General features: G+C 39.0%; 1 protein-coding gene across 3 annotated transcripts in view; it reads right to left on the bottom strand.

Annotated features, from left to right (window-relative positions):
* LOC131694104 (protein vein) overlaps window positions 1-25,967 on the bottom strand; it is a 243,015-nt gene that overhangs the window by 20,669 nt on the left and 196,379 nt on the right. For all 3 annotated transcript variants that reach the window (XR_009306405.1, XM_058982501.1, XM_058982500.1), the window contains exon 6: window positions 23,601-23,707. Coding sequence is in view for 2 of the 3 variants with exons in the window: in XM_058982501.1 (XP_058838484.1) it covers window positions 23,601-23,707 (107 nt within the window). In the remaining variant the exon portion in view is untranslated. The remainder of the gene's footprint in view (window positions 1-23,600; window positions 23,708-25,967) is intronic.

Genomic DNA, 25,967 nt, shown 5'->3' with positions numbered 1-25,967 from the left:
CAATTTGAATACATAAAATGGGTAAAGTTTTTTTACCGTGTTTATCTACCCGCATTTTTTTATTTCCTCGTTCTTTCCTTCTCTCTACACGCTTGATTCCAATTGCACATCAAAGGGTTACAGTAGAGCACGCTTGGATAAAGTGTTCAATGTTGTTTTTGTGAATTAGAAACAGAATTACAATAAGAATTGTTTTGATTCTTTTCTTTTTGTTTATCGCTAAGAGAATAAGCGGGACCATTTAATTCGTTAATAAAAATCGATAACATATTTTCACGAATGATTGCCCATATATCTATTGTATCACACATCAAAGAAAGTAAATAACAGAAGAAAATTATTGTTTTTAGGGGATAGATCCAAACAAATGACAATTGTATATAGATCGTAAAATGCAATATTTTATGAATTTACTTACACTGGTCGTTAGCAAATTGAATCAGAATGTTAACAGCTTAGAAATTAGCTCCACAAATACCCTAAGCTAAGAGTAAATAATTGATTTTAAATATGTGCAATGTTCCTATAAGAATAAAATCACATAAAACTTCTGAATACAAAATGTTTTGAAATTTATTGTGAACACAACGGTGATCAATATATTTATTTCGATTTTTGGCATAAATCGTTCCAATTTGCATTGATGCAATATTGAAATATATCTATATTATGTTTGCCACAGCGCAAAAAAAAATTAAATATAACGCTCGTGAATATAAATGATCATTCTGTCAAAGTTTAATTTTCTGTTTGATCTTTGTTTACTTTTTATTTTAACCTTGCTGAAAAACGCGTATAATTTTAATTCGCAGACCTTCATTGATAATTGATCTTTATTCCAAACTTGTGAAAATTCACTTGAAACGAAAATAAATGTTCTCCCCCACGTCGATAGGTATCATGTTCAATTAGAATGACACTCACAGTTCATTTTAAATTCAAGTTGAAATATTTTTAACCAATTTTTTAATCAAAGTTTGAAATCTCGACAAACATATAATTCCGGCTTAAAAGCCAACTTTCAAAATTCTATTTGAAAGGGAATTCCGGACAAACCGTTACTCGCCAATCACAGATGTTGGCAGTAAACAAAAAAGAAAATTTTTCTCTTCCAACTGCTATGAACTGTGTTTATCCAGCGACGGTTTGTCCGGAATTTCCTTTCAAAGAGAATTTTAACAGTTGGATTTTAACCAGTAATCATATTTTTTCGAGAAATAACTATCATGGCACCAATTACAACCGATGGTTTAGCCACCTCTAACTCGACGAGTGCCTATTCAAACTGAATAAAACATGCATATGCATATCAATTTATTTTCTTTTGTGCATATTATGTCACTACAAAGTACTGCACATCATCGGCCAACTTTAAACTATCCACCACGATAAAGTTCTATGTTCAGAAACATATCGGCAACAAGTTGACAAAATTGTTCTCAAACCCTATGGAACGAGATATTTGACGAAGAAAAGCTATTTTACTGCAAGAAAATATCGGAATGAATTTACTCATTTTCTTTAACTTGAATTTGTTGTTTTTTAACATTGACGTGCAACGCAGATCAGAACGCAGCCATATAAATGACAACATTGTTTGATTAAAGCTTACCAAATATTTTAGGCCGGTTTAAAAGTTAGTCCGGTTTAAAAACAGTTAGTACGGCTTTGTGCTTACGGCTATAAGAGTATTTGTACCTAACCCCTCCCCCGTGCGCAGGCCAGTCGCCTTAACCTTCTTTAGGTGTTAACTTTTTGTAACGAATATGGTATTAGCGGGACGTATTGACCCCGATTTCAAACTCAGTTTTAAGACACATTTTCAGTCAAATCTATTATGTACCCAAATTATGTGTTGGAGTTTCAATTTTCAGTTTCTGGTAAATATGACCGTTTTTGACCCGGTTGGCTAGTGGGAATCGGTGCCGAATGGGGTCATGTTTGGCATACATAGATGTATGCAGAACAGTCATCATTAATCACAAGTTTATAGACAAAATACTAATAATAAACACAATCAAAACAAAAAGAAGAATGTATATACCAAATTTGTACATGATACGACCGACCTTGGACGTTCCGGATTTCGCTTCCGATGCAGGTTCCGGCGGAATAATTGTATATCTCATAATGTTGGACTAGTGACAATGTGGTCAATCAATGAAACTGATCCTCAAAATTTGTAATAATCTTGAAAGTTTATATAAAATCTCGTCTAAAATGATATTAACACTGTGACTCAATCATGGACTCTGAATTCTACGCCAAAATCAACCGGAAGGTCCGGAACATCCGTATAATTGGTCAATTTATGAATTTAGTTCTAGATCTCTGAAGTTTTTACGAAAATATTTGTTACATTGGCATATTCGACAATTCGTAGTTATAACTGGAAAATTGGCCACAAAATGACTTTCTGGAAGATTTGGAACATCCGCGCAGCTGGTCAATTAATGAACCTTGTCGTAGAGATATGAGATAGTTTTGAAAACATATAAGGGTTTATTATTCGCAAAAAATCGTACCTGTGACTGGGACAGAGACCCATTGACCTTTTGGATGATCCGGCGTAGAATTGGCCAGTTCACAAATAGGGTCTTTGTTCCGGTCACAAATACATTTTCTTTTCAATAATAATTCTAAAAAACTTTCGAGGAAACCATCCCTAGTAACAATTGTGGATTTATGATAGTTTTATAGCCACTGATAAAACTTAGATTGAACTTGTAGCGTGCTATAAAACTTCAATTGTTACTTGGGCATACCCTTCCAGAGCCAGTTCCGGATCTTTCAGAACGACACGAATAGGGTCTATATCCCAGTCACAAGTACGAACTTATGCGAATGATATTTCCGAATTTATGCGAATGATATCCCGAAAATCCTTAGAGCTCAAGGACAAGTTTCATGAATTGGCCAGTTCCACTGATGTCCCAGATCTTCCGGATGGTCATCATGTAGCCAAAAAAAACATGTGTAGGTTATAAATGCGAACTCGTTCAAATGAGAATTCAAGAAACACTGAAAACCCACGGTTCTAAGACCAGTTTTACGAATTGATCAGTTCAGCGATTGTCCCAGATTTTCCGGATGGTCAATATGTGACCAATACGGTCAATTTTTCACTCGGAACTTGAAATTTATGCCAATGCAATTGGATTTGTGAAATAAACAGCTCTTCGGATGTTCCGGATTTTCTGGTTGATTTTCACTTAGAACGTATTTGAATCAAACTGTCAATATCATTATAGATGGGATTTTATATAAGGTTTCAAGAATATTACAAAACTTTGGAATCAGTTTCATTGATTGACCACATTGTCACTTGTTCAGTATTATTTGAAATACCATGGTATCGCCGGAATCAGCATCAGAAGCGTAATCCGGAACATCCAAGATCGCTGTATCGATTTTGTTGGCTATTTTCGGCAAATTTGAGACTAAGAGAAACGAAAGCAATGAAATTGGAAGACGGATAGGTATTCTAGAGCGAATCAGTTATAAACTTAGAGCGGAAAACTAGAACTAGGCAGGCTCATATGGGCATGATCGAAAGGAAATGTGAAGAATTCCGGCGTCGTCGGTAAAACATGTTGATGAGTTGTGTTCTACCATAGACCATGCGGTAGACTTGGGTGAAACGCCCAACTCCTACTCTGCAGAAGGCAAAGAATTCTTCACATTTCCTTTCGATCATGCCCATATGAGCCTGCCTAGTTCTAGTTTTCCGTTCTAAGTTTATAACTGATTCGTTCTAGAATACCTATCCGTCTTTCAATTTCATTGCTTTCGTTTCTCTTAGTCTCAAATTTGCCGAAAATAGCCAACAAAATCGATACAGCAGAACCTTGCGGCAATTAAAACATAGTAACACATCCAAGATCGGTTCAATCATGTACAAAACTTTTTCTTTTTGTTTTGGTTATGTTTATTATTAGCATTTTGTCAATAAACTTGTAATTTATGATGACTGTTCTGCATACATCTATGCATGCCAAACATGACCCCATTCGGCACCAATTCTCGCTGGCCAACCTGGTCAAAAACGGTAATATTTACCAGAAACTGAAAATTGAAACTCTAGCACACAATTTGAGTACAAGTTCATATAGATTTGACTGGAAATGTGTCTTGAAATTGAGTTCGGAATCAGGTTTGCCCTTTAGGAATGTCCGAAAATTTTAAACTCGATTGAAAATCGTTGCTCTACATGAAAGAGGAAAAGTCAAGAAATTCCAAACTTCTAGGTTCAAAACTTAAAAAGTTATCGCATTTTGAAAGTTCATTTTGGGTCATATTGACCCCAACACCTAAAGAAGGTTAAGTGTGTTAAAATGACAATTGAGTTATATTTGGTAAAAAGTTATGTGTTTTCACATCTCGGATCACGCTCGATCTGAATTTATTTATTTATGGAATATTAGAGGCTGCCTTGTACCGAACTTGACGCAAAGGTGAGCCCACCGTCTTTCCGGGGAAAAATCCCACAGCGGAAAAAAAACTGCACCTGCAACGCAAACGGTTAAGATTGACAGAAAAGGCCAGTAATAAGGTTTTTTTTCGAGAAAATTACTCTCATCACATTTATACAATGCCGTCGGCGAACTGGCAAAGAACGACAAAGCTGCGAGAAAATCACGCGACCGGAAAGCGCAACAACACAGAGGCACACCAAAGTACGTAAGCAAGTTAGTAAGTGAGTAAGTAGGAGCACGAGCATAGGAGTGAGAAACAACAAAAAAGCCACACTGTAAGACAAATAAAGCACAGATAATAATCTGCAGAGAATATATTTATAAAAAAAAAAAACTGGAAGACGACCATCAGACAGAACCCCAGAGAAGTGGGAAAAAAGCGTTAGAGTAGATAAAAGATAAGCAAACAACAAAAAGCCGCGTAATTTTTGCGCTAAAAAGCAAAAGACGCTGAAAAGTGCTACAAACAAAAGATAAGCGCATAAAAATAATAGATTCATATAAATTAATTAGGCTTACCTTGCCTCGTCACGACACTGCGCGGGACCCGCGTGGATTCCGTTTTCGGGGTCAGGTCCCAAACGCAAGTGGGTTCGCTCGACCGGTGCCGGTTCAGCAGGTGCATCAGTCCCATCTTCCAGCGTGTTGCTAGACCATGTCGGATCTCGGGGATTCGGGGTTCTCCGTTGTTGTTGGTGAGCTGTCGGATGACGCACGGGTTGTTGAGGGGAGCGCGTTCTTTTTCGGTTCCATACATGAATGTGCGGGGATTGCTTACTGCTGGTGGGCCTCAGCCGACCCGAATGAAGGTGTTAAAAATGAAGTGTGAAGAGCGCGGTCCAGCAGAAGGAGGGGGGTGGGAGGAAATAAACCAAAAAATGCAAAGTTTTCAAATAAAAACCAGACCTCAACCAGCAGGAAGTGGGAAGCGAATAGATAGACGAGCAGAAAAGATCGCAAGAGGAGGGAGAAAATTGAAAAGTCATTGCCAGAAAGGATTCCGGCCGAGTGTGACGCTGACGGGTTTGTGGACGGCGAACAGTTAGATGGGAAAAGAAACTGAAAGCCTTAAGTAGAAGTGACTTTGTGTTGTTTGTTTTTTTTTTTTGAATAATTTCGGCGGTTTGGAATTGGAGCTTTCTGACACTCTGGCGCAGTAACTGTTCCGAATACGTTTGATAAAAGCCAACATTTTTTTCTGACGCTTAGCTGAAATGGTTTGGAGTAACAACTGTTTTTCTGCCATTCAACACTTTGTATTCGGTGCTTTGTGCTCAACAATAGGCAACTTGTTTAACCTAACATATCGTACATGGGTGGTTTTTGCAGCAGAGATGCCTATGTTTCGAGATCAAACTACTAGCATACTTTTACTAATGAACCTAAATATAATGACGGCCTCTCTTTGTTGACGCGCACTCCTTTGATTATTACGACACTACTATTATACTGATAATCCAGCTTATATCGAAAGATGGTTTCGGCATTACCCCTAGAACGGATTCGAATCGCATCGATGTCAAGGTAAAATGAGATTTTTTACATATTTTAAAGATTCATTTGATTAAAAATGCAATATTCATATTATAATAGTGCAGCGGTTCTCAACCTTTTTCGTACCACGGACCCCTTAGAAATCACCCTGGGTTACTGGACCCCCACGGATAAACATCGATTTTGTATGCTATCAATATGTTATTTTCAGTTTGTTAGAAAACAAGAATTGAAATTTCAATAATTTACAATATGCACTCGGAAATTATATTTTTCTTCGCGGACCCCCAGCAACGACATAACGGCCCTCTAGAGGTCCGCGGACCACAGGTTGAGAATCACTGTATTAGAAGAATCAAATATTTTTGTATTGGCTACCTTATGGAAGATTTTAGAAAAAAAACTTTATAGGGCCTATTTTCACCCTACTAAGAAGGGGTTCCGTATTATTTTATTTGCTTAATTCTTAAGAACCAGTATAACAAAAGAGCCTTAAAATAATGAAATTCTTATGTTAGAGCCAACTAAAACTTGAACTGGGTGTCCCATTGATCGCCCTGTCATTTGAGTCAATGCAGTGGCGTAACAAGGGGGGGGGGGGGTTGGAGGTTAACCCCCCCCCCCCCCTAAACCAAAATTAATTAAATTGAAAGAAAAATTATTGATGCTGATTAATTTAATTCAATATTTTACAAAATATTTTTAGAAGAATTTCCTCTGATCACTACATTGAGAACAGTGTTTTAAGCTTCATGAGGACTATTGTAAAAATGTGGGAAGGGGATCATGTAACTTATGTCTTAGCCGAAATCCCATAGTTGTCAATTTACTTCAATGTAAAATAAAATAACTGCCTGAATTATAATAACTGCCATTTTTGGAAAGATGCTGCAAAATATGGATCAGAGAAAAATTTTCGCATGGGAAGCTAAGTTTGAATTGGTTGATTGTCTATGGAACACATAAACTTGCTCACCGAAATCTTGCATACATTTCAACATTTGCTGAAAATATAATTTTTTAAATTAGGTAAAGTTCAGACAAAAATTTATATGGTTAATAACAAGAATAAAATTTCGAAGACTAGTGGAAAGATGCTGAAAAATGACGTTTACAGTTTGTATCTACCAGGTTAGGCTCGGTTTTTATGAGCATTTGATTTTTGTTGTATTATCAATTATATGGATAGCCTCTAAGCAGGCTTGGTCTATTAGTGGTGTATATTTGAGTGCTGAATTGAATGGCTTACTAAAATTTCGTGTATTAGGTACTGGAACTCGTTGCCACGTTGTGAGCTTGAATAATGAAGAAAAATAAAATAAATGCTCGATAAATTTTTAATGGTCACGTTCACATTCATTCGAAACTGTAAAATTTCGATGTTAAGTTACATTGAAGAACTTCAAAACGTAAAACTGCCCATTTTCCAATAAAATAATTTTGGCGGGTTATCCTACTAGAAGTAATTGAAGAGAATGTACTCTTCAAGCAAATTTAGGTCGAGTTTTAATGTCTCCAGTAAAGTTTTCAAAAATGCTATTTCAAACAACTTTGTTGAAGACATGAATATCCCATACATTCAGAGTATCGAAATATATTGGTAGAAAACAAGTTATTCTGATATTACTGTATTAGAAAAATAGCTTCTGTGTTTTATAAACAATAAAATTCACATTACATTGAAGGTATGAGTCTCTGAAGCTTACAAAAATGATATATTTAAGAAAATTAGCTTTAAAAAAATTCCCAAATTTTAAAAGGATTAGGAGTTTGCCCAGAAACACAAAGAGTGTTTCCGTTTTTTCGAGATAGTATCAATTCGGCGCTAGCTTAGTCCTGTCACTAAGTTAGTATCGGATTTTGATGAGAAGTCTGTCGAAACACAAATTCAGAAAAAATAGTTTTGCCTAAATTGTTCTCCACTAAGTAGAAATATAGCATGTTGTTTTATATCTCGATATGCTGTATTCATGTAGCCTTCATATTTTCAACAAAATTGTTTAAAATGACATTATCTATAACTTTACTGAAGGCGCCAAGTCTCTTGCTATTTTTGAAGAGTTATTTCTCCATAATTACCACTATGCGAATTAAGCACTAAAATATTTATATCAAAGTATGCGCTATTTTATGTTGGAAAACTTCTCACACGTGTCAAAACTTCAATGTTAAGGATTTTTAAATTAGGTGACCTCGAACGTTGAATTTTTTTCGAACATTTATCCCACTTTAAAAGATCGCATTGTTTGACATCATTGACATATTATGCGAGAAAATAATCTATAGAGGTATGAAAACTGTTCCATGTTGATTCTTCTTGTTTGTAGCCTCGAACGAAATCTGTTAGACTGCTTATGTTTCTGAATTTTCAATAATTGATCAAACTTATATTAAATTTTAGCATATTCCAAAAAAATACGATTTTCATCAAAACCCACACCCTCCCCATCCAAACCAAATTTCTGGCTACGCCACTGTGAGTCAACGCGTTGAAAAAAGATGGCAGACGCTGATTTAACTAACGGTTGCAAATGGTGATGTAGAAACAGAGCAAAAATAGGCTCATTACCATAAGTCAAAGTTATTCGTTTTAATGCGATTTTTGTTGCATGGTGCATTTGTATTTTCGATACCGTCAACGTACAGAAAAAGTCATGAAACCATTCTAGAGTTAAAGAACACATAGGGTGAAGTGCCTATTTTCACCATACTAAGCAAGGTGCCTCACTAATTTGTTAATTTCTCGTCCTACAACCAATGGAATGCGTAAAAATTGACATCAATAGCTTTGCTTCGTTGTAAAGAAGCAATATAATAACATAAATGCGTTGAAAACATAAAAATTCTTGAGTTTGAGCGCAACGAAAACTCGAACCGAGTACCCCTATTGTTGCGCTACCATTTGACTCAATGCGTTGAACAAAGATTGCAGACACTGCTCTAACCAACGGCTTCAAATGGGTAGGGTGATAATAGAAACATGGGGCAAATGGGCTCATCACCCTATGAATTCATCATGAAGTTTGTATGTTTTGTTAAAATAAACGATTTGCTAGAATAATCCAAACTTTAATATACTATTTTAAACAAGTTAAATATTTTTAGGGATTATCTACACACTACCGTTAAAACAGTTAAAACATAATTTTACTGTACAAATCTTTAAACATCTTTCGTTAGTCCGATTCGTTAGATGTTGGATCGAATCAACGATACTGTCGGACGTCGCACCCCTCGGAGTAACGTCAGAGAAAGTAAACAAGAAATAAAGCGACGAGAAGCTTAATTTATTTTTGAGTTCTAAGCAATATCGAAAAATAATCCAATCTCGAGCGAAAATATAAAAAAATGCGATGAACATAAAAAAGGCGAACGGATAGTATTTCTTCTTTCAATATTTATTAATTTCCAAGACAATGGTCGCAGTTTGTCTGCTCTGTGTATAGATCACCGCGGGCCACCCCTTTCATCTTATTCTACACACCTTAGCTGCACTGATAATCGTTATTTTATAATACAATAAATTAAATCATTCTCTTTCAAATTAACAAAATTTGTTACAAATTCGACTATACCATTAATTTAAGCACATAGCACATATGTTTCTTTGCTTTCGCATCCTACATGTTTGCCTTCCTTCCTAGTGGGTTTCTTTTTTTTCTTTTTTGCGACAGGCTTAGTTCAGCCAAAGCAAGCCGAAGAACTCGCGTGCATAACCTAGAATTTCTTCCAACATTAGACAGTAGTAGGTAATACTTACAGAATGTATGTACAATTTTAAACGATTTCGTATTTTCAATTATTTGCATACTTTTTTTGCTTCCTCTCGGAATAATTTATGGCCATCATCATTATTTTTTTATTTATCTTTTATTAAAAATACACATTTAACAGTGAAAATTTGGTAACCAAAGTTTAAAAACACTTACAGACTATTGATACTTTTTGAAAGGAGAGGGGAGACTGGAAAGCATGTGTTAAACATTGTTTTTGTATGGGATGTCAACCCATTACTAGCAAAAACATACTTCATTTTCGTTTGCTTATACATTCCAAAAACTGTTCCTGTAGAAGAATGTCCTATCTTCGAAAAATATAGCAACTCCAGATTTTCAGTAGTCTGTTCAATTCAAAATGTATTTTTTTTACAAAACCACGCTTCAAAGAATGGTGGATATTAAACGGCGACGATTTGTTTTTTGAAAAGCGGGAATACGAGAAGCAGTCTTCTGAGGCAATTCAAAGAATTTTGGCACTCATATTTACTAGGATGCAATGGTAATCCACAAATAATATCCCCATGCTCGAATCAACCACCGGGAATTCGGATTCGCTATAAATTCATTCGGGTAATTTTCACCTAGTCTAACAGTAGATGAGTTCCTGAATCCAGAACATTAAAAAGGGTCCTCATCGACTAAAAATGTCACAATAGGGGAATTAAAGCGTCATTTGACTGTCAAATAAAAATCAGGTAACTCCTCACACTAACGAGAATCGCATTTGATTCAGGGCTGGATGTTGTTGGCTCGAATCAAAACTTGTCGAAAGTAAACAAAGTTCATTACATATCGTCAACCTGGCGCCCAGGTGGTGAAATCAACGGAGTGCTGGAGCGTTGCCAAAAAAAATTTATTTCCAGATTCAATTTTACTAAACTTCCCAGTTTAACTCAGTCGGAATGCTGGCTGGTTCTAATTCGTATTCTGGCTCCGGTGACACAACCGATTCAAGTTAGAATGTTTAAGGGGTACTTTTTCGATGCGGCTTAGCCGCATAACCGAGGCCTAGGAACCGAAGCGGCGCAAAGCCGCTGAGGATCCGCCGGACGAGGTGGCCACCGACCCGCCATCGGAAGCAAGCGAACCTGTGATCCACTCGTTTGCCCGGCTTACTCAAACATAGGGGCTATCCCTAGTTTAAGTCCGACTGAGCGGTAGCGAAGTCGGACAGCACGCGCAAAAGCGATGTGGCGTAGCCACATTGGGTGCTGGACACAAAATAAAATTGGCAACGCTAGCAAAATGTAAACACAAATGAACACTCCGGATGAACCTATCGTCAATTGACATTTCGACGAGTTTTGATTCGAGCCAATAATATGGGCCCTGATTCAGGGCCCATGTTATTGGCTCGATTCAAAACTCGTCTAAATGTCAATTGACGATAGGTTCATCCGGAGTGTTAATTTGTGTTTACATTTTGCTAGCGTTGCCAATTTTATTTTGTGTTCACCACCTAATGTGGCTACGCCACATCGGTTTTGCGCGTGCTGTCCGACTTCGCTACCGCTCAGTCGGACTTAAACTAGGGATAGCCCCTATGTTTGAGCAAGCCGGGCAACCGAGTGGATCACAGGATCGCTTGCTTCCGACGGCGGGTCGGCAACCACCTCGCCCGGCGGATACTCAGCGGCTTTGCGCCGCTTCGGTTCCTAGGCCTCGGTTATGCGGCGCAAAGCCGCATCGAAATGGTGCCCCTTAAATAATGGTTCCTGAAGGGTATCGGATGGTTACCGGAAACCAGTAAAGTTCAACCGGAAATGAGCTGGAATTCTGGTTGGTTCTAATTAGTATTCCGGCTCTAGTGATACAACCGATTTTAACTAGAATCGTTTTTGTCACAGGAGTCGGAATACGAATTAGAAGCAGCTAGCATTCCGGCTGAGCTTAATTGGAAAGTTTCCTAAAATTTAATCTGGGAAATTAAAATTTTCTGGCTCCAGCACCCCGTTGAATTCTAACGATTTCGCCACCTGGGAGCAAGTTTGACGCTATGAAATGAACTTTGTTTACTTTCGACAAGTTTTGATTCGATCCAACAACATCCAGCCAATAAGCAGGGATGCCAACCTTCCAGATTTATCTGGATTTATCCAGATTTTTGTATATCATCCAGACATACAGATTATTGTTTGTCTGATCCAGATTTCCGAGTATTCATCCAGATTTATCCAGACAATTAAAAAAAAACAATATCAGAAGTTTTATAATTATATGTGGGTTATCAATTTAGCTAAACTGATTCCTAGGGTGCTTTTTGTAAATACAACTGATATCACTGTACCGTACAATTAAAACCAGTAACCCAAAAGGCGACTAGGCGAGTTGAAAGAGATGCTTGCTCCTTTTCACTCCGGTTTGCCACCAGAAGAAGAAAAAAGAGAAGAAGATAGTACAGGAACGATTTTCTCCCTGTTTGCTCCGGAGTACTTCCAGTTTCTCCTGGTACTGGAACAAACCTATTGTTCTAGGCTACTTGCCATAACTTGCGATTTACTGTGAAAATATTATGGGCAGCTTTGTATGAAGTCATTGAGAGAAACGCATTCATTTTCTTTCGCTCTAATGGTTTCCATTCATCTATCCTTCAGATATTTCGTTCACGCACAGCGTCCGTCGCGTTATACATTGACGAAATAAAATTTAATGATTAAAGTGCAGGGAAGTTTTTTTTTTTATATTGGCCATTATAATTTCGACAATGTCAAAAAGAAACGCAGATCTTCGAAGCTATTTTTCTGTTAAAGGTATGTACTCCAATGTTGATGCGAGATAAACATAAATTTAAATGAATATTTTATAGAAACCAGCAATCGTGAAAATCGCTCGACTGTCAGTCGTGAAATTAAAGTCGAGATTTCTAAGGTAATGCCTGTTAGTAATGTGACTGTGGAGGAAAGTACATTGTTGGCAAATGCTGAAACTTCGGTGAGTTTATGTTTTGTTTTAATATCGATGCACTTTATAATAATAAATTTAAACCCAAAGGATGATGATGCCGTTTCGGCTAGCAGCGTCGTTGAAGAAATTTGACAACAGGAAGAAGTTGCGCCCCGTAACACCATTCGGAATCGTTCCTTAATCGATCGAACATCATATGATGATAAAGCGGACGATTTAGCAGATCAGGAAGACTCGGTAAGCTTAATTTTGATATGGAACCTAAAAGCACCAACTTTCCATCATGGTACTGACTAAAAATCTGTTTCATCTAACTTAATACTAATGCAAGTTGAATCCCACACCAGAAGTGAATCGATTTGCAATCTAAATAATAAATGACGTTCATTGAGTTTCAATTATCTTTCAAATATATGTTTTTAGCCTATAAGGCCCCATTTAAAAAATATAAATTAAATAAAATTTAGATAAACTCTTATTTACAATAAGAATACGGGATTGACTGTTGTTCTCTATTGCCGAATAAAGTGTATTGACAAACATTTGGCTACAAATGTACTGCCACTATATGCATGACTTTCCCATGTGCTATGGGATTCCCTATACACATGGGACAATTATGCGTAGAGCGGCAGTGTATGTAGAAATATACATTATGCTTACACGTCATTTCTCTCCAATTTTTTATTAAACTGGATAAGACTAAAATTTACAATTTAATTATTGTTATTGTTTGTAGGATGTCGATGATACTTCAGAAATAAAAAAGACGAAGAGAGCAATTCAAAGTTTTTCAAAAGATTGGGTGTGCAAATACTCGTGGCTTTCTCAGAGCTCAGACAAGCATGCTGGGTTTTGTAAAGTGTGTAATAAAGATATAAAATGTTTAGGTGGTCTGAAGGATTTAATGAAACATACGGCGACTGCAAAGCACAAGAAGCGAGAAAGTTCCTTGCAACAGACGTCAACGATCGAGAAGTTCACCAACACCAGTTTAGGTGAGAAAGTGCGTAATGCTGAACTGCAGCTATGTGCATGGGGAGCGGCTCACAACAAATCAGCTACAGAGATCGAGGAGTTCGCTGCATGCATGCGGAGAATCTGTCCCGATTCCGATATTGCTAAAGGAATCAAGCTAGGTCGAACGAAAGCCACGTGTACGATAAAAAATGTTTTAGGGGAGGGTCAGCATGATGAGCTAGCCTCGCATCTGCAAAACTATCCATTTAGTTTAATAGCTGACGAATCACTGACTTATCAAATAAGAAGGCGCTAGCTCTAGTTGCTCGAACCTATTACTGGGACGAGGACATATTGATTATTAAAGATTGTTTCTATGATTTGATTCAAGTCGCAGAAACGGATTCCGCGACATTATATAACAAAGTTACATCTTTATTTGAAAGAGATGATATTCCATATCGAGAAAAAATGATTGGATATGCGGCAGATGGCGCTAACAATATGACAGCAGCCGAAAAGTCATTGGGAGCTTATTTGAAAAAAGACTGCCCGTCACTTTTCGTGATGAAGTGTATTTGCCACAGTTTCGCTCTATGTTCGTCATATTCTTGTAAGCATATTCCGGACTACATAGAGCAGATGTGTCGTGATGTATATAGTTACCTCAGTTGTAGTCCCTTGCGAACAAGCAAATTTGATGAAATTCAAGAGCTCCTTGAATTGAAACCATTGAAAATGTTACATCCTTGTGCTACAAGATGGTTGTCGTTGCAAAGCGTGGTTGAAAGAGTTCTGGATAGATTTGAGGCGCTCAGGATATACTTCGGTTTCCTAACGAATGTAGATCACGTTGAAAAGGTCAAAGTTATGAGCATACACGCATGCTTGAATAATTCTGCAACAAAACTCTATTTGGCTTTCTTATCATATATTCTGAATTTAGTGAACCAAATGAATAAGCTCTTTCAGAGCGAGACGCCGGAAATACAGATTCTCCATTCGAGCGTTTCAAGACTATTCCGAACAGTTTTGGACAACTTCTTTAAAAGCGAATACATGCATTCACTAACAGATTTGAGTGAGATCGAATTCGAACCGAAAAACTACGAGAGATTGGATAGCATATATGTTGGGACAACTGCTGAAATGCTCATCAAAGAGTACCTGAAAACCAACACCATTTCCCTAGATCAGCTGAACGATTTCAAGCTCAACGCAATGCGGTTCTACATAACTCTCTCGCATCAGATTAAGAAACGAATAAATTTCGACGACCCAGTCATGAACATCCTGAGTATTTTGGATCCTGAAAATATAATTAACAGAAGGCATCGCTCAATTTTGCCACTCATGGAAAATTTTTCGCACATCGCTCCACGAGAAAAATTTCAACAGCTTGACGAAGAATTCAGAGAACTTCGCAACATTGATTTTTCGAAATACTCGAAAGATGATAAGAGTGAAGGTATTAAATTTTGGGGAAAAAATCTATCAACTAGAAGATGTGGTGGTGAGATGGCATTTCCTCAACTCAGGCAATTTATACCAAGCTTGTTGATTTTACCACACTCATCAGCGGCAGTTGAAAGACTGTTTTCGGAGTACAATATTAACAAAACTAAAGCCCGAAACAGGTTGGACGTTTCTACAATGCGTGGAATTATGTTATGTTAAGTTGAACACTGGTGAAGGTGGTTTAGTAAATTTTTCACAAGCTATCAAATCTAAATACAACCATAATATGTATGACTACCTTCAAAAGTAGACTCTTTTCTATTTTTTTAAACTATTTAAGAAGATACATAAATGTTTTATTAACGATATGCAATAAAACAGCTCATGAATGTCCAATAATGGTTCTCCATAAATTTTAGTCCATCAAGACATATCCAGACTTTTTCAATAAATATTACAGATTTTCCGAAAAAACACTTGGCATCCCTGCCAATAAGAGCCCCGTTTCTACACGATCATTCAAAATTACTCAAAATTTGAGTACAGAGCACTCAATTTCAAAAATAGAGGCAATATGTCAAAAAATGAGTTTTAATTTGAGTAATGAAAGTAAAGAATTAAATAAACTGATGAGTAATCATTAAATTTTTAAAGTTTCGGGTGATAAAAATAGTTATTCTCAAGTAAAAGTGTGTAGAATTTAACGTCGATTAAAAACACAATAAAAGATCATGCCTCGGACCTTGTACAGTCGTGATTCGCTGATTGGGCCACAGCCTTGTCCAACTAACGAATTTGATTCTCTAGTTGGACCGACTGACAAATGTCAAAAACTCTCCAAAGGAGATGTTGGCAGTGTAATTGCATCTATTCACATCTCTAATAATTGTCAGATTAATTGTCAAAGTAAATTTGGCATGAGATTTTGACGTTCAGATGCTTTTTAGTTGGACAATGGTCCAACTAGCGGACGTCCAACTAAAAAGCGGTCCAGTTAAAAAGTGTGCAACCAGCGAATCACGACTGTAGCTGTAGAGTCAACGCGAAGCATTCAGAAAATTAAAAGGTAGGTTTCACTTAGTTTTAGTTCTATTCAAATCTAACTTTCTATCTTATTAATATAGTTTCTGCCATTACTACGAAGTGCCGATTGGCCCTTAAAGAGATATCCAAAAACATCGTCGGATTGTATTTCTGGACATCGCTAGCGCCTGGAGGTACAGGTAAATGATAATTGAAGTACCGATGACATTATTTAAAATAATATTAAAAATACTGAATGATTATTTTTCTCATTTTCTCTTTGAGTAAAAGGTACTCAAATTTGACTTTTGCATTCCAAACTCAAAACTGAGTGAACGAGACAAACTCATTTTTTGACTACGTGCACTTTTTATGAAATAGAGCGGCCGGCCACTCAAATTTGAGTTGTTATGAATGAGCGTATATGGATTGATCCAATTTCAAATACTACCCAGTAAAGTTCAGCCGGAACTGAACTGGAATTCTGGCTGGTTCCAGTTCGTATTCCGGCTCCAGTGACAACCGATTCTAACTAGAATCGGTTGTGTCACTGGAGCCGGAATACGAACTGGAACCAGCCGGAATTCCAGTTCATTTCCGGCTGAGCTTAACTGGGTATCAAAACACCGTGCCATGACCCAGTAAAGTTTAGCCGGAAATGAAATGGAATTCTGGCTGGTTCCAGTTCGCATTCCGGCTCCAGTGACACAACCGGTTCTAACTAGAATGGATGGATGGATTCCAACTCAACTGCAACAATCGATTCCGATTCAATCGGTTTCAGAATCGGTTGTTGCATTTTAGTTGGAATCCATACTGACTCCATTCAGGATTCCGAAACAAATTCCGAATGGTTTGACCGGGGTGTTTTGGATTTATGTTTGCTTAGGTTAATAACGCTTTGCAAATACTTCAATCATTGGTTGAAGCCAGTACTCCAAACCAGTTTCATTTGACTCTTGTAAGGTGCAGCCAACCACTGCAGTTCATAATCAACTATATTTCAAAGTAAATATACGCACAAATAAGTTACACACAATATACGCACAAATAAGTTCAAGTAAATATTCAGTTTCTCTCCAATAAGCAAAATTTGCATTGAATCATGCTAATAGTTTATTACTTTACTACAATTTTCCTTTCAGTCTTGTCTCCTCATGGATGATGAGACTTATTTGAAAACAGATTACTGAGCTCCTTTTTTTTATTGCTTGCCGTATATTCAACCTTCCGGAGGAAGTGAGAAAACAGAAGATATCTAAGTTAGCCAAAAAATACACGATTTGGTAGGCAATCTGCTCGTGTGGAAAGCGAAAAGGAATGATCAACTCGTACACTCGAAAAAATGCCTCCATCTACTTGCACTTCTGAGGTCTCATGAAGACCATAGCCTCGTGCCATATCTCGAAAGATATTATGAAGTGGTACAATGTAAAGAATTAATTTCGTGCCAAAGGAGCCATTCCTCGAACGCACCAGAATGGCGGCCAATTGAGAAATACTGGACTATCATAAAATATTCCAAATTGTGTGAAATTATTCACAAGGAATTGATCAACTCTATGGTCTGAGTTGCTGTGACTCGCATCCCGCAAAGGCTTCGTGCCGCAAGCCGAAATATGTAGGGATAAGCACGGGAGCCTGTCGACGGACAACCGTGAGGTGATCGAAAGGTGGAAGCAGCACTTCGACGAGCACCTGAACGGCGAGGAGAATGTAGGTACAGATGACCAAGGCAACGGCTGATTTGACTACGTCAGTTGAGAACGGGAATGAAACAAATCCCACGTTGAGGGAAGTTAAGGATGCCATCGAACAGCTCAAGAACAACAAAGCAGCTGGCAAAGATGGTATCGCAGCAGAACTCATCAAGTTGGGCCCGGAAAAGTTGGCCACTTGTCTGCACCGGTTAGTAGTCAGGATCTGGGAAACCGAACAGCTACCGGAGGAGTGGAAAGAAGGGGTGATCTGCCCCATTCACAAGAAAGGCGACCATTTGGAGTGTGAGAACTTCCGAGCGATCACCATTTTGAATGCCGCCTACAAAGTGCTATCCCAGATCATCTTCCGACGTTTATCACCTAAAGTAAATGAGTTCGTGGGAAGTTATCAAGCCGGCTTCATCTTTTGCCGGTTGACAACGGACCAGATCTTCACCGTACGGCAAATCCTCCAGAAATGCCGTGAATACCAGGTCCCAACGCATCACTTGTTCATCGACTTAGAGGCGGCATACGACAGTATCGGCCGCGAAGAGCTATGGAAGATCATGGACGAAAACAGCTTTCCCGGGAAGCTGACTCGACTAATCAAAGTAACGATGGACGGTGTACAATACAGCGTAAGGATTTCGGTTGAATTTCCCAGTCCATTCGAATCTCAACGGGGACTGAGACAAGGTGATGGATTCTCGTGTCTACTATTCAACATCGCTCTGGAAGGTGTGATGCGACGAGCCAGGCTCAACAGCCGGGGCACGATCTCCACGAAATCCGACCAATTTGTATGCTTCGCGGACGACATGGACATTATCGCCCGAACATTTGGAACGGTGGCAGACCTGTACACCCGCCTGAAACGCGAAGAAGCGAAGGTCGGACTGGTGCGTCCAAATCAAAGTATATGCTGGTATGCGGAACCGAAAACGCCAGGATCCGGCTAGGAAACAGCGTTGCGCTCGACGGGGATACCTTCGAGGTAGTGGAGGATTTTGTCTACCTAAGATCCTTATTAACGGCTGACAAAACGTGAGCCGTGAAATCCGAAGACGCATCATCAGTGGAAGTCGGGCCTACTATGGGCTCCAGAAGAAACTGAGGTCAAGAAAGATTCACCCCCGCACCAAGCGCCCCATGTACAAAACGCTTTTAAGACCGGTGGTTCTCTACGGGCACGAGACTTGTACCATGCTCGAGGAGGACCTGCAAGTGCTAGGAGTTTTCGAGCGACGGGTGCTAAGGACGATCATCGGCGGTGTGCAGGAGAACGGTGTGTGGTAGCGAAGGATGAACCTCGAGCTCGCTGCACACTATGGCAAACCCAGTATCCAAAAGGTGGCCAAAGCTGGAAGGATACGGTGGGCAGGGTATGTTGCAGGAATTCTGGACAACAATCCTGCAAAGATGGTGTTCGCTAACGATCCGGTTGGTACAAGAAGGCAAAGAGCGCAAAGAGCACGATGGACGGACCAGGTGGAATGTGATTTGGCGAGTGTTGGGCATAACCTAGGGGCAGATCACTCTAAGAGTGTATAACAAATTTGCATCAAATTGACAAAAAATGCATTTAATTTCCATTTTTGCATCAGCTTTGCACTGCCTCGCAGAAAAGTTTGTTTAACAAACGTCCTACGCTGATCCACTTTGTTCGATATCTAAGTTAGCCAAAAAATACACGATTTGGTAGGCAATCTGCTCGTGTGGAAAGCGAAAAGGAATGATCAACTCGTACACTCGAAAAAATGCCTCCATCTACTTGCACTTCTGAGGTCTCATGAAGACCATAGCCTCGTGCCATATCTCGAAAGATATTATGAAGTGGTACAATGTAAAGAATTAATTTCGTGCCAAAGGAGCCATTCCTCGAACGCACCAGAATGGCGGCCAATTGAGAAATACTGGACTATCATAAAATATTCCAAATTGTGTGAAATTATTCACAAGGAATTGATCAACTCTATGGTCTGAGTTGCTGTGACTCGCATCCCGCAAAGGCTTCGTGCCGCAAGCCGAAATATGTAGGGATAAGCACGGGAGCCTGTCGACGGACAACCGTGAGGTGATCGAAAGGTGGAAGCAGCACTTCGACGAGCACCTGAACGGCGAGGAGAATGTAGGTACAGATGACCAAGGCAACGGCTGATTTGACTACGTCAGTTGAGAACGGGAATGAAACAAATCCCACGTTGAGGGAAGTTAAGGATGCCATCGAACAGCTCAAGAACAACAAAGCAGCTGGCAAAGATGGTATCGCAGCAGAACTCATCAAGTTGGGCCCGGAAAAGTTGGCCACTTGTCTGCACCGGTTAGTAGTCAGGATCTGGGAAACCGAACAGCTACCGGAGGAGTGGAAAGAAGGGGTGATCTGCCCCATTCACAAGAAAGGCGACCATTTGGAGTGTGAGAACTTCCGAGCGATCACCATTTTGAATGCCGCCTACAAAGTGCTATCCCAGATCATCTTCCGACGTTTATCACCTAAAGTAAATGAGTTCGTGGGAAGTTATCAAGCCGGCTTCATCTTTTGCCGGTTGACAACGGACCAGATCTTCACCGTACGGCAAATCCTCCAGAAATGCCGTGAATACCAGGTCCCAACGCATCACTTGTTCATCGACTTAGAGGCGGCATACGACAGTATCGGCCGCGAAGAGCTATGGAAGATCATGGACGAAAACAGCTTTCCCGGGAAGCTGACTCGACTAATCAAAGTAACGATGGACGGTGTACAATACAGCGTAAGGATTTCGGTTGAATTTCCCAGTCCATTCGAATCTCAACGGGGACTGAGACAAGGTGATGGATTCTCGTGTCTACTATTCAACATCGCTCTGGAAGGTGTGATGCGACGAGCCAGGCTCAACAGCCGGGGCACGATCTCCACGAAATCCGACCAATTTGTATGCTTCGCGGACGACATGGACATTATCGCCCGAACATTTGGAACGGTGGCAGACCTGTACACCCGCCTGAAACGCGAAGAAGCGAAGGTCGGACTGGTGCGTCCAAATCAAAGTATATGCTGGTATGCGGAACCGAAAACGCCAGGATCCGGCTAGGAAACAGCGTTGCGCTCGACGGGGATACCTTCGAGGTAGTGGAGGATTTTGTCTACCTAAGATCCTTATTAACGGCTGACAAAACGTGAGCCGTGAAATCCGAAGACGCATCATCAGTGGAAGTCGGGCCTACTATGGGCTCCAGAAGAAACTGAGGTCAAGAAAGATTCACCCCCGCACCAAGCGCCCCATGTACAAAACGCTTTTAAGACCGGTGGTTCTCTACGGGCACGAGACTTGTACCATGCTCGAGGAGGACCTGCAAGCGCTAGGAGTTTTCGAGCGACGGGTGCTAAGGACGATCATCGGCGGTGTGCAGGAGAACGGTGTGTGGTAGCGAAGGATGAACCTCGAGCTCGCTGCACACTATGGCAAACCCAGTATCCAAAAGGTGGCCAAAGCTGGAAGGATACGGTGGGCAGGGTATGTTGCAGGAATTCTGGACAACAATCCTGCAAAGATGGTGTTCGCTAACGATCCGGTTGGTACAAGAAGGCAAAGAGCGCAAAGAGCACGATGGACGGACCAGGTGGAATGTGATTTGGCGAGTGTTGGGCATAACCTAGGGGCAGATCACTCTAAGAGTGTATAACAAATTTGCATCAAATTGACAAAAAATGCATTTAATTTCCATTTTTGCATCAGCTTTGCACTGCCTCGCAGAAAAGTTTGTTTAACAAACGTCCTACGCTGATCCACTTTGTTCGACGTTTTGTTAAATGTAGAGCTATTTTTTCTGTAGGGTTTTGAAGTCTTACACGCAACGCAAACAACATTGCAGGCAAGGCAAAATATATTATGAATTTCTATTTTGATGGAAATAAAAGCATTTAATTTCGCTGATTTTTTAAAATGCATCACAAGTGATCTGCCCCTAGGGCATAACCGACGTTGGAGAGCTGCAGCTACAAATCGAGTATTGTGGAGGCAAATTGTTTATTCAGTGTTATCATGAAATTGATGTTGAACTAAATAAATGAAATGAATGCGTACAATATTTCATGAATGGGGAAACTTTTTTTGGTTTTGAGAAATATTTATCGTGCTTGTATGCAGAATCGTGATCATTTTCTCTGAATCAGGAATCAGTTCACGAAGTACAATTTCTGAATTTTGGAAAATAGTTTCCGTGTGATCAATTGTTAACTAATTTAGCACCATTAAAAATATACTGAATCACGAAGTTATTAAATTTTACTTGGCCTGTTGAGCTCTCAAAAAATGTTTTTTTTTGCTGTCTACTGAATACTCCGAGAAACCACCAAATGGTCCCATCAAACTACTTTTAAATAAGTATCCATTCAAACCAGTATCGAGAACGAAAGATGAGCCTAGACTGTCAATATCGTCCATGATTGTAAAGAAATAAGTTGTCGGCTGGAGCACTGCGCAGTTTCACTACTACCGAACAGAGACCGCTTAAGTAATTTTTGTAGAGTCTATTTTGAGGGTTTGTCTCGAGAATAATAAAGGTCGAATGAGTCAAAGCATAATATAGTTGAGTCTGATTCGGAACGATATGGGAAGACGGAGAAGGCAGGATTATAGATTGAAGGACGTGCTTTTATGACTTAAATGTACTCGAACAATTATTATCGAATGGATTGGATCTTATGTTTCGCTGTCAGATTAGCTGTATTTGACATGTTGTTATTTATTTATAAGAGTTTACCTGGTGATGTGACACCATTAAGAATGAAGCATATGACAATGAGCAGTTTAAACTTTCTGCTACCGGTGTGGAACAATACCGAAATGAGTAAGTAGGCTTTCTACAAAAGACGAAAAGTGAAAGATAGGAACAGTTCAACGGGAAATGAATAAACCATCGCGAGAATTATGGCATTTGCTTTGGGGAAGATACTAGTTCAAGCGGAAGACGATTCTTATAACACCAATTGTTAAAGTTAGAAATGAAAAAAAAGAAACAAAGGTTTTTTGAAGAAAAGCTGAGTATTTGACACTTGTTGGTTCGGTAGTACACTAAAACGGAATAATTTTCGCTACGATTCGTTGGTCTACGATAGGTCTAATAAAAGTGAGTATCGGTTGTTTGGTCGAACGGTTTGAGTCTAAAAATATTTGTTTTCTTTCTTCCTGTTAGTTGAATTGATTTATCCAATATTATTGGAATGTTTTCTTCGAGCTATAAATATTTGGCTTTTGTTATATTAATAAAAGTTACTCAAATATAAATAGTATTTTTACACATTATACACAAATTTGTACTATAACTTCATAATTAAATAAAGAAAAAGACTTTTTTCCCTATATGATACAAGAAAACATGACTCGTTCTCCATTATTTACAAGTAGAAAAGGTTGCTATTAATAACGTTTCTACCGCTTTTTCATTATAGAAACAATGTTAACTACAGGCTAATTTTTGGCATTTGATTGTTTTAAGTTGAATTGTGTAGATTCGCGTTGTTTTCTTCTTCTTCTTCTTTAACGTGTGCCAGCATTCTCCCTTTTTGGCATGGCACACACATACACACTCGATCTGACTAAAGAGATGAAATAGCTTCTCGCTTTCTCGCTAGGAGAGGGAGAGAAGCAGACAGAGTAGTGAAAATTCGGAAAATTCAGGAAGAAGGACTGGTAATAATGGTGGTATTGGTGTTGGTGGTGGTGGTGGTGATGGTGGTGGGTTGGCAGATTTTGTTTCGTTCGTGTCTAATAGGTTAATTCAACAATTGGTGTTATGAAGCCTATTTTAGCAATAGTAACCTCCATATCCGTAACCGTAAGAGCAGTCCTGGTGCTTACTGGACGTTGTCGGATGGTAATCGATGTCTTTGTTCTCGCACTTGTTGCCCGAGAAACCCTTGGGGCATCTGGAATGGAAAGAACAATGTTAGATTTTTTTTAATGTGAGCTGTTGAAAAATATTGTAGAAATGTGTGAGGCTTAAATATTCTCACGAAGTAAGACTTATAATTCGAAAAATAGGCGATATCAGTGTTTAAGTAATCGACCATTATATGACATTCGTAAGATTGTGTACAAATATGCTGACGTAGGAGGTATGATAATGCACGGTAGACTACAGTGAGGTAGGCTAGAGCTTCCATTTCCCGACGGTTTTCAGCTTCCCGGGATTCGGGAAATAAATAATAAATTTCCCGGGAAATCCCGGGATCCCGGGAATACAGAAGAAAAATAAAAAGGTGAATGATTTTCTTAAGAAAAAAAAAGAATAAATTGATAAGTTTTCAAACCCCTTTGATTGCATGTATATCTGTCCTAAAAGCAGTTGTCAGAAAAAGGCGATTTGGTGTCCTACACATTATTCAATCATTTGATAACTCGTCAACAACAACTTCTTTTGATTTTTCTTGACTATATGTATAACCTAAATTTTGGTAATGACGAATACGATTGGGGTGATATACTCAACGCAGCTGCTGGAGTTACTGCCCAAAATTGGAATTCGTTGTTCTGATACAATGGATCAATTTAATGTAAAGCACCTTCTTTGGTAATCTTGAATGAAACGATTAAGCTGCTTCAGGGTATTGTGCAGTTATTTCCGATCAAATGAGATACCATTTCTGTCGCTGTAGGATCAGCATCATTCCGAATTAAGTGTGAATCAAAATCAAGCAGATAATGGTCGAACTGTGCAGCGATGGATGGAGCCTACCATCAATTTCCTGTTACGGGCGAGTATCTGGATTGCTTGATCTTATCCCTTCAAAAGTCCTGCCTGCATCCTTGAAAGCGACATTCAAATAGGTTGGATGCGCATGATATTGGACAGCTACAGCGTTATGTCTTTCTTTTCATACATCCAAAAATTTACAGATATTACAGTTACGGTATAACAAATTAGACGAAATATGCATTCGGTGAACTGGTCAAATATTTCTGCAGACGTTCTAGAAACATTCTTTATTTTAAATAGCGTTTGCGTTAAGCATGATATCACTACAATCCATCCCAAGTTTTGAAACACACACTCATCGATATTTTAAGAAATTACCGCCATTTCAATTACTAATTTGATTGCATTCATTCAAGATCTAACTATTAAAAGAACTGTTAAAAAATCTGATCAATCGGCTCATCGGTTGCAGAGATATCGTGCGCATCACTAACGCTACTGTAAGGAAATGCTTCGGTACAACGGCCGGCAAATTAATCCATTTTTGCATGAAAATATCAACATTTTCAGTAGTATTTTGAGCAAGGATATATACCTAAAAATCATGAGAACATATCAGCGAGCCTAAAGATATATAGTCCAAAGATCTGCAAATTCGTTGGAAAAGCATTTGCATTCACTGCTCACTCCAAATGTTTGCCGATAAAGTTTTTTTCTACAGAATTTCTTTCGCAGAACCTAATCCTTTTGAAATAAATTGAAAATCATTTTTCCCGGGATTCCCGAATCTCGGGAATGAGAAAACACAATTTCCCGGGAATCGGGAATCCCGGGAAATCCAAAAATCCCGGGATTCCCGGGAAATAAATTCCCGGGATGGAAGCTCTAAGGTAGGCTTGCACAAATGCCGAAATAGAGACTATCTTAACCCTCCGGAAGTCGCGCTTATGGCCCATTGAACGAGCAGCCGCTGGTGCCCTAAGACGATTTTGCTAGATTTTCAGAGCAGCGTGAACTCAGTGCACTAACGCGACTGCGGGAAGGTTGAGCTAATGTTATGTTCTGCAGATAACCTGGAAGGTGTTGCCGACATCGGGGCAGACCGCACACTCACTGGATCTTTGTGATCAACGAAGCTGAGCGTCGTCATTACTCCTTACACAGTGTAAAAGTCGACAGAACAAAAGTATTTATTTGTTAAGTCGGCTTTTAACACTTGATCTTCAACTCAGAATAAATAAAGATAAAAGTTATTATTGAAGATTTTCAAAATTCTACAACGATTGTAATAAAACAATAATGAGCTGCGAGTTAATTCATAAAAGGGGTCGTTGAAAATCATAGCCTAGCGTCCGTGTGCAACCTGTTGGCTAGAAACGAACAAAATATTTATGTGCAACGTCCCTTGATACAAATTATTAGATAATTATTTCCGATCTTGGCGAATAAATTCCGTGCAAAAGATATTGTACATTTGTTCTTGTTTAGTT

This window comes from Topomyia yanbarensis, chromosome 3 (genome assembly GCF_030247195.1).
Source record: "Topomyia yanbarensis strain Yona2022 chromosome 3, ASM3024719v1, whole genome shotgun sequence".
Lineage (NCBI taxonomy): Eukaryota > Metazoa > Arthropoda > Insecta > Diptera > Culicidae > Topomyia > Topomyia yanbarensis.
The sequence above is the reverse complement of the archived record's forward strand: the minus strand, read 5'-3'. Positions and strand labels throughout refer to the sequence as shown.